This window comes from Pistacia vera, unplaced genomic scaffold, assembly GCF_008641045.1.
Source record: "Pistacia vera cultivar Batoury unplaced genomic scaffold, PisVer_v2 Contig993, whole genome shotgun sequence".
Classification (NCBI taxonomy): domain Eukaryota; kingdom Viridiplantae; phylum Streptophyta; class Magnoliopsida; order Sapindales; family Anacardiaceae; genus Pistacia; species Pistacia vera.
This window is the reverse complement of record NW_022196882.1, coordinates 295,055-305,452: the sequence shown is the minus strand read 5'-3', so window position 1 is coordinate 305,452 and position 10,398 is coordinate 295,055. Positions and strand designations below refer to the sequence as shown.

Sequence of the window (10,398 nt, the reverse complement as noted above, 5' to 3'; positions counted from 1 at the left end):
AGGAAGTACTTACAACAAAAGGGAAATGTGCAAGAGAGTATTATCAATGGCATGTTATTTATAGTTTTTTTCATTTTCCTTTCATTTTCCTTTTGAAAAGTATTCATCATTGATCATTTTATTCATATTTTAGTCTCCCACTAACAAAGTAGACTTAATTAACTAGAATAATTCTTTTAGTCTCCCACTAACAGAGTAATTCTTTTTTATTCATCTTTTAGTTAATTCAGATTAGACTTAATTATTCATCTTTTAGTCTCCCACTAACAGAGTAGACTTAATTATGTTTTAGTTTCTTTAAGTCTCCCACTAACAGAAAAGACTTAAGTCAATTATGTATCATTTCTATTGAGTCTCCCACTATCAGAGTATGGTTTTACTAGAATGAATAAAAACTAAATAATTAAATGAACTGAGGGTACAACAGATCCTCAAAAATCTGATTATTAATAGATATATTAAGATCTCTTATTGCTTAAATCACATTTTAAGTGCTTATATTAATAAGTCCTGATAGTTGATTTTATAAGGTCGTCCTTACATATGCTATAAGCTCTGTCTAATTATATATATATATATATTTTTTTTTTTTTTTTTTGCGAATATGAAACTTTTCTCTTGTACCATTTATGCACATACCATTATATTTTTTCATCATTTCTTTGAAATATTCATGTTCTGTTTCTTTCTTTAGTAGATATTACCTTCATTTTTCATAAAATTACAACTACAGTTTTCAGAATGGACTTAAGTCAATTAAAGAGAAAACTATCCAAGCTTTTAATTTACTGTGGATTCAGTTCAGATCACTTTTTCTTGGATTGAACAGAGAATTCATGATATTCACAAGTTGCAGTTCCGTATACTTTTTTTCTGCAAGTATGCAATCATGCTTGATGTTATATCTGATATCCATTCCAAATGTTTTACGTAGCACACAAAGTTTGAAAGATTAAAGCCAAAGTATTAAATACAAAATTACCTGGTAATTAATGTTACCTTAAAAAGTAATACAAAGACAATTTACTCTGTTACATAGAGAAGTGCATGAATTAAGTTGTAATCTGCTCAACCACCCCTGCAATTGTAAATGTGAATGAGAATATTATAAAGGATATGATATATAAAGCTTTTATTTATAGTGGAATCCAAGTTAATTAAAAAGGATATTATATAACAAGCACATATGATAATGTAATCTCTTAGGAAATTACTCTGTTTCAAGCTCTGTTCAAAATGGAGATCACAGAATTTAGATTGTGATTTTACTCTTATCATTTGGACCGGTTTAAAGTCATTCTCTATTAAAATATATTAATTTTGAGCCCCAAAACTTAACGTTGGACATTGAAGTAGTGAGGGATCAAAGGGATTAGTATTTACCCTAATTCTAAACCTAACCTTTTTGTTTCATTTCTTCTCTTTTCATTTCATCTTTCAAATCTGTCCATCAGCAACGTAACTGAACTTATCTGTACTGTTCCTGGTTAACGCAAATTTTGGAAATGTGTCTTTCTTGTCTGACCATATAAAGTTTCCTTTGTAGTTTCAGATATATGCTTCTCCATGCAGAAAGAATCGGTATCTATGAAGAATTTATGATTAGGCTTTTGGCATTGCATAGTAATAACAAGTTTACTGAAACCGACACTCGAATCTCCTGTTTTGTGCTCTGTTTAGAGCGGAGAATTGAAAGGAAATAACGATAATCTGGATAAAAATCACCTGCCAAGTTCAGATGGGTCCTTGGAAAAACCTGCATAACATCTCGGAAGAAGAAGTTAATGGAGAATGGGACCTACATTAAGAAAGAAGATTTTTTTTCCCTTTAGAGACTTGTATCATTTCTAGTAAGTTTCCCACTGACAGAGTAGACTTAAGTCAATTATGTTTTAGTTTCCTTAAGTCTTCCACTAACAGAGTAGACTTCCGTCAATTACGTTTTAGTTTCTTTAAGTCTCCCACTAACAAAGAAGACTTAAATCAATTATGTTTTAGTTTCTTTAAGTCTCTCACTAACAGAGAAGACTTGAGTCAATTATGTTTTAATTTCTTCAAGTCTCCCACTAACGTAGTAGACTTACGTCAATTACGTTTTAGTTTCTTTAAGTCTCCCACTAATAGAGAAGACTTAAGTAAATTATGTTTTAATTTCTTCAAGTCTTCCACTACTGGAGTGTTGATTATGTTTTAATTTCTTCAAGTCTTCCACTACTGGAGTGTTGTTTCATTTGAATGATATACTTAATGATCTGATAATCAGCATTTATGTTGAGATCATTTATTAATAAACTTCCATTCATGTTTTCTTACAATTGATTTTTACGAGGTCATCCTTACGTGTGAAGACATTAAAAACAAAAAGTTGGTGAAGTTTAAGTAACAAAAACAATTAAAGAAGAGAAACAAAATCACTCTGCTCCAGGCTCCCCTGTTTCAAGCTCTGTTCAAAACAAAGGATTAAGTAGAGATTTTTGCAGTATGCACAAATATGCTTTATGTTAAATGTGAATTCCCTTCCACATGTTTTAAACATACATAGCACACGAAGTTTGGAACATTGAAGCCAAAGTACGTAGTAAATTTTGACTAAAAGAAAAAATAAAACATGGTGATTTATTAGCTTCGACTTAACTATGCATGAGAATGCATGAAGGTCTTGACGATAATGGACGCCAAGTTCTTTTTTTCTCACAAATCACAACCAAATTATAAATGGCAACCACAAAAAAGTGTCTTCTCCAACATTCTATAAGCCCTAAAACCAATTACTTTTGATATTCAACCCCAGGCAATGTTACTACTGTTTACTCAATTTCTCGCACCACTAATGTTACAGTAACGTTATCGGTACCACATGCACCAGTTTCGTTACCGTGATGGTGCAGCACACCACTAAGCTTGGAGTACCTCATCCCCCAGTAATGTTACGCTGATGGTGCAGTATAACCGTAACATTACCAAACCGTATCTTACAGTAACGTTAGCAGGCACCTCCTGTTCCGGCAGTAATGTTGGTGTTATCATATATATATTCAGTGTTAATTTTACTGGTGTTATGATTATAACGGTAACGTAGAATTTACAGTGCTCGTCAAATTTTTTTCATTGGAAGTTGATTTCTGTGATGATGGTAATGCCTTCTTCTTCCCCACAATCCTCTTAAGAAGTGATTATCTGTCAATTCAATACTCATGCTATTTATTTGGAAGACTCTGACGGAAGGAGAAGGTCTAAACGACCATTCTAGATGACCGGTAAATCTTCAGCAGAGTTCTGTTAGAATAGCTTCTCTATTTTAGATGACATTAATTGCAGATCAGGTCTGCAGTTGTATGATATTTATTTTGAATATATATTTGATGTGTGGATTCTGGGTAGGCCATTCTTGTGTCAGAGGAATAGCGCAATCATCATATAAATTTAAGTAATGTTGAGAACAAAACAAATTAAAGTGGCTGTTAATCTTTAATTAGGCCATTGTGAGGGTGTGAGTTCTGAATTATACTAACTGCTAATTCATTATCTTCATCTCCCCAATTGTCAAACTTAGTTTAAGCAACAATCTTTTCTTTCAATGAAGTCAAATCTTTGTAAATGCTGGCAAGAACAGCAGGTGCAAGTGCAATTCTAGTCCCTCTAGCTAAACGTACCGCAATAGGAAATACAAATTTGAGAATTAGATTATAGGGGCTAAGAACAAACCTTGACAACCACTAGGCAAGAAAAGCTTCATGTTCAATTTGGCTTCCACTATCCATAAATTTCTTCATGCATACACTATGTTCTGCTTCTTTCTTGTACTGGTGTTGAGTTCTGATATTGCTTGATTCAATTTCTCTTCCAACTCCGTCATCTCATCCGTTTTAACGGGGCAAAAAACAGGGGACCCCAAGTCCCCAACACAGAGTACCATGCAATCATCAGATCTTCTAGAGTGAGTGTAGCTTCACCCCAAGAAAAAACGAAACTTCTACTTTTCAGGACACCATTTCTCTGCAAGACCAAGAACCATATCATCATTTTTTCCAAGATCGCTTCTCATATACCAACTTTCTCCCATGTACATTCATATAAAGCAGCCATTTTTTCCACCCATTTTCTCCAATCTTTTTGTGGGAACCTCCATCCATGATATGCCACTTTCAAAGGCCACTTTTTCGGCTCAAAAGTGGACGGTAAATGGTCAAGACAGTGGGAAGGAAGCTCAAAAACCACACCTTTAGAAGATTGTACGGTACGTTTGAGAAAATGGGCTAGCTTCTTAGTAGGAATCCTATCACATGTTGGTGGAACCATCAACCCTTGTCTCACTTCAACGCCAAGTTGTACCACTTCCTCCATTGTTGAAACTCACAAATGATGTTTAAAAAACCGTCTCTTGAAATGGGTATGTGGGTTTCTTTGTGAGCAAGGGAGAGAGAAAGTCAAGAGTCAGTCTCGAAGATTAAAAATTGAAGTCTGTATATGGAAGAGAGAAAAAGTTGGGATTTGTGGGTATAGGGTTCATCTTTTTGCTTCAAAAGAGAGAAAGAGAAGTATTGGAAGTGGTGTTGAGTTGATAATTGAAATTGGATTGTTAAATTGCTCTTCAAAAGCATGAAACATGGGTCAACTTATGAAAACACTTCTGGAACTATTTTTGTTGGATTTTCAAATATCTATCTCCGTTTTTGAACTGTTTACTACATTGTCATAGACAACCCTAGATTTTATCTTCTATGTCTAATGTGCAAATTGATATGTCATATTATAGTTGGGAGAGTGAAAATGTGAAGTAAACTCATTAACGGGAGATAGATCAGTGTCAATTAAGGGGTAATGCTACATCACTTTATGTACTTAAACTTGTATATAAACTTTATAAAAGTAGTACTACTATTCCTTTAAACATATGTTCACTTTTTGTCTACCTTTGTTATTAAATTTTGCATTTAGTTTTTTATTTATTCATATTTATGTCATCTATTCAATTTTTGCTCACCCAATTAAAACAAAAAATTTGATCATTCTACAATATTCTAGTCACTGATCAATGTGCTAAAGCAGTGAATAATGCATTAACATAATCTTTTTGGTTTTTAAAAATGATAGCAAATATCATTTCATGACAAATGTTCAAACCATTAGTCACATCCCTTTTTGGTACATACGAAGTAAGCTCCAAACGACAATAAATAAATAAATAAATAAATAATAAAGAAATAAAAACCTTTAGTAATATTTTCTTACAACACTGCCCACTTTGTCTTGGAGGCTATTCAAGAATTGGCAATACAAGTACCTCCATCTTTGGCTAATGAGTAGAGAACCCTAAAAACTCCAGAATCCCACAATAAATCCAAGTGCCATGCTCACAAAGAACAAGTTCACTTCATCTTCATTACCATCTTTCACTTCTTTATTCTGATTGTGGAGTTTGGAACAGTCACAGTACAATTATTAGGAAGTGGAGGTCCACAAAGTTGGTTTCCAGTAAAACATGATGCGTCAAAGCCACATAATTGAGTGCTTGAAGGAATTCTTCCGGTTAAGTTGTTGTTGGATAAGTTCAAGTCACTCAAAAATGTCAAACTTGAAAGGCTTTGTGGGATTTCACCTTAAAGTTGATTTCTGGAGAAATCGATAGAATCTAGAGATCTCATAGTACCAATGTTCTCTAGAATTCTTCTAGTAAAATCATTGTGTGACAGGTTGAGTGATTGCAATTCTAAAAGATTTGCCACTTCCACAAGAATCTGTCCGAAGAAATTATTTTTTGAAAGGTCTATAACTCTCACAAACTTCAGAATTGTGTTCTATTCAACGATGTGACCTTTGTTCACAAGTAGTTCACTCTCCAATTATGTTGAAACATAATATGTATCAGCGTCATAATTCATATCGTTTTCCTCATTAAAGTTCTTTGTCATGGCACTTAAGTTGTTGATGCATCTTGGTATGGTTCCAAAGAAGTTGTTATTTGCAAGGTCTAAGATTTGCAGAGAACGGAGATTACAAAGTTCTTTCAGTAAATGGCCAGAAAACTTATTTGACCTAAGGTTGAGAATCTTCATTCCTGAAAATCTCTCTCCAACCCACACCTTGAGATTTCCAACAAACTCATTTTCACCCAAATCAAGCGACACCATATGTGTACAATTTTTAAGTGACACAGGAATTGTTCCAAAAAAGTATTTTTTATGAAGGTTTAATGATTGGAGAGAACTTAAAGTCCCAATAGAAGCTAGAAGCTAGCAACTTACCAATGAATCTATTGTTATTGTAGATGTAAAAAATCTACCGTCATGAAAATAGGGTCTGATCCCGTAAGGTTGAGGCCACTGACAATCTATTGGACCTACACACATGAAAAGGCAAGCGTGAAGCTTCTGGAAAACACTGGGGTGGTGTTTACCGTAGGCACTCCGACGCTCAAGTCAGCGAGACTGAAAGAGGTTATTTGATAAGAATTAAGGAGAGGAAGAATTACCAGGAGTCTTGTCAGAAGCTAGGACTACGGTAGAGGCATCAGGTTCTTGGGAGCAAGAACTTAGGAGCAAATAGATGGTTTTGAGTAGTGTAGATTGACTATTGGAGATTGCTTGCCTAATGAGAGGGCAAACCTCTGTTTTTATAGTGAACCCAAGGGGTTGGAATCCTAATAGGACATTGAGTCTTATTTTGGGAGATAATCCCTATCATGAAAGAGGTATGATTTCTTGACCTTATTAAATCAAGTTTAATAGTTTGAGTAAGATTTGGACTCTTAGTAGACGAGGAAATAGAATAGGACTCTGATTTCCTATTTATAGACTGTTGCAGGCTAATGAACTGAAACCCAGTTTAGCTTAATTTATAGGATAGCCAAACTCATAGAGTGGGTAGGTCGTAAGGTGATTTTAAGCGTAGGCCCAATCGGGATTGGGTTGAGGCCTTGGGCCGTGACATGTTTATTTTGTTATTGGGCATTGTCAAGCCCAAGACGATTTTTGACCCTAACAGTTATCTAAATTCAAGACTTCTAAGCCTTTCAAATTCATCCAACAATCAGGTGTAACTTCTGACAAAAAGTTGTTATTAAGGATGAGAATTTGCATCATGCGCTTTGACTCATTCATCTTATGACACAACAAATGGAAAATTGATCTTGACAAAACGTTGTTGGAAAGATCAAGTAGATACAAATTGAAGGGTAAAAGAGGCAATGGACCTGATAAACGATTTGAATTCAAGTCAAGCACTTCAAGCTGAGTGGACTTTGTTAAATTTCGAATCTGCCCATAGATTTGGTTGTGAGAGAGATTTACAAAATTGAAAGGAATTTTGAATACAAATGTTGGAATAGCATCTTTAATTCTTGAATTGGATATGTCAAGATATTCTAAATGCTTTTGTGAACGAAGCCACGGTGGAAATTGAGGCCCTAAATGACAAGATCCCAATCCTAGAACTTCAAGTTTAAAAGGAGGAACCCAATGAGGACTGACTTGGAACATTAATGATTTTCCGAATGCATGAAATACAAATAATCTTGTCAAATTGGAAAAATGCATCTCAGAAAGAATTCCATTCAATCTGTTATAGCCAATAGAAAGAAGTTGTAACGTCGATAATTCTCCTAAAGCGGATGGAATAAAACCTGAAAGAGAATTGTAATGCAGACGAACAATATTCAACTTTTTAAATTGTCCAAGTCTTTCACTCAATTGACCAAAAACTTGACTTTCTTGCAAATCCAAAATCTCTAGTACGTTTGAAACGCATCTAGAAAAAATATCAAGGACATCGGATATTGGTTGGCTTAAATTGACATATGAGATAGTGATTGACCTTAAGTTGCAAAGTCGTCTAATTGATTTTGGGATTCCACCTTCAAATCCATTTGATGACAGATCAAGCTCTTCTATAGATGTCAAATTTCCTAGAATCCGTAATGTGCCTTTCAACCCATTATCATCAAGAAGAAGTCCCTGGAGATGGCTAAGTCTGTAAAACCAATTGGGTATTCAAGAATTGAAATGATTTCCAGATACATGAAGATATTTAAGGGAAGTCAAGTTTTGAAGTCCATAAGGAATTGGACCTTCAAAATCATTGTAACTCAAATCGAGGGTCTCAAGAAACGAAAAATTTACAATGGGTAGTTTAGGAAAATGATGGATTCCACAACTTGTCAATTTTAACACTACTAGAGAAGGGAGTGTATTGACCACATGCAGCCAATCAGTGGATTGGCTGAGATCCACACCACTCAAGCCAAGGTGTTTCAACAAAGAAAGACGAGATAACCACCCTAAATTGTCAATATCTAAACTGCCTTCGAGGGCAAGATATAGCAAATTGGAGAGGTTTTCAAGCTGGTGAGGAATCACACCCTGGAAATCACTTAGAGAGAGGTTAAGGTATCTTAAGTTGTGCATAGAACCAAGAAACCTCGGAATCTGAATTCCTTCAAAATTATTATCACCCAAGTCCAGGGAACGCAATTGCTTTAAATCAAGCAAAGAGGGATTTATCTTACCGCCCAACATTGAGTTCTCGGCATCAGATTCTGCTGGAGATGATGCATCCTCTTCCAGTGGAGGATTTCTAAGGTTGAGCTCGAGGACATGCCCTGTCACGTTGTTGCAGACAATGCCAGACCATGTACAGCAATCTCTGTGACTAGAATTCCAAGAGGCAAGCCGGTTCATAGGATCTATGAGATCTTTCTTGAACCTTAAAAGTGCTTCTCTCTCACTTTTGATGAAACCCATGTAAGAGCTTGCTTTGCAGAAGCTAACATTGATAGTAGCTATAGTAATGAAAGGAAAGGTGTTATAACCTAAGCCTAATAAACAAATCCGCAACACAAAACAACACACAAGATTAAGGATCAAGAAAATCACACACAAATACACAAGGCACAATTTTTACCGTGGTTCGTCTATCCAATCTTGGATAGACTACGTCCACGTTGAGCTCCGAAAATATGGAAGCCCACTGCACTAATGAGACAGTCAAAGAATACAAGAAGAACACAGTTACAAGTCTGCCTCAAACAGACTACCACCCACTACGGCCTAATCACTCCAGAACCTCTCAACAATCTGCAAGAACCAGAGGACAAACCAGCCTCTAGAAGGAAAATCAACCCTCTCTCACTCAAAGCAGATTAACCCAGAAAGATTCAACAGAAGAAAACCCTAGCCCGAGTGTTTATCCCCTTTTTCAAACCCTAATCCCGATTAACGAAAATACACGTCTATCAAGTGTCACTGTTGATCTTCTTTATATATGATTTTATCAGCAGTTCTCAGCCCTTGGATCTGTCTTGATCTGATGGCTGAAACTTGGTAATGGCTTTAAACAAAACGACCCAGTTTTGACTTAAGTGAAACAGCTCCGTTTTTGGCTTCACAAAACTTTCAGTCTCCACCTTGAAGCCAACTTCATTCCCTTTAGTGCAGTGAGCTATCCTGTATTTCTTCTCAGCTCTTTAAGGACAGTACTTACTTATATGAAGCAGGTTCAAGCAATGCTTGAACTTGGCTGTGGTCACCACTTTTGTTCCCATGTCCGCTGGATTGTCTTCAGTGGGTACCTTCAACAGATTTAACTCTACCTTTGCAATCAAGTCTCTGACATAGTGGTGCCTTACATCCACATGTTTAGTTCGTTCGTGATACACTGGGTTCTTGCTTAAGTGGATGGCACTTTGACTATCAGAGTAGACTGTTGCTGTGCCATTCAGCAGATTAGCTTCTTTAAGGATTCCTTGCAACCATGTTGCTTCCTTAAATGCATCTAAAACTGCTACATACTCAGCTTCAGTAGTGGACAATGCAACCAGAGGTTGCAACTGAGCTTTCCAACTGACACAGTTTCCCCCCAGTGTGAAATAATAGGCAGTTGTGGACTTCCTAGAGTCTCTATCACCTGCAAAATCTGCATCTACATACCCCACAAGATCAAGTGATGCATATCTTTTACAGAACATTAAACCAATTTGAACAGTACCATTAATGTATCTCATCAACCATTTTAATGCATTCCAGTGTTCATTTCCAGGGTTTGACATGAATCTGCTTAATAGTGATATTGCATATGCTAAAGTAAGGTCCTGGTGGATATCAGGAATACATTACAGAACCTATGGCATTCGAGTAAGGGACATTCTCCATTTTCAATCTTTCAGACTCTGTTTTTGGGGACTGTGACTTACTAAGTAGAAATGGTTTGCTAAGGGCATTGTCACTGCCTTGGATTCATTCAGTCCAAATTTTAACACTAGTTTTTGTAAGTATGAGGACTGATGCAGTTTAGTGTTGTGCACTGTTGCTATCAATCATCATTCCTAGTATTTTCTTTGCCTTCCCTAAGTCCTCATATCAAATTCAGTATTCAATTTGCCTTTAATGCATTAATTGAGACATG

General features: G+C 35.7%; 1 protein-coding gene across 1 annotated transcript; it reads right to left on the bottom strand.

The window, feature by feature from the left end:
• Nucleotides 1-6,977: 6,977 nt before the first annotated feature.
• Nucleotides 6,978-10,042, bottom strand: LOC116121531 (receptor-like protein EIX1). The gene is made up of 3 exons (XM_031407482.1): nucleotides 9,478-10,042; nucleotides 8,275-8,812; nucleotides 6,978-7,968 (listed from the first exon to the last, which is right to left on the bottom strand). Exons 1-3 carry the CDS (start codon nucleotides 10,040-10,042, stop codon nucleotides 6,978-6,980), a joined length of 2,094 nt encoding a protein of 697 aa, XP_031263342.1.
• Between the last annotated feature and the right edge of the window lie 356 nt (nucleotides 10,043-10,398).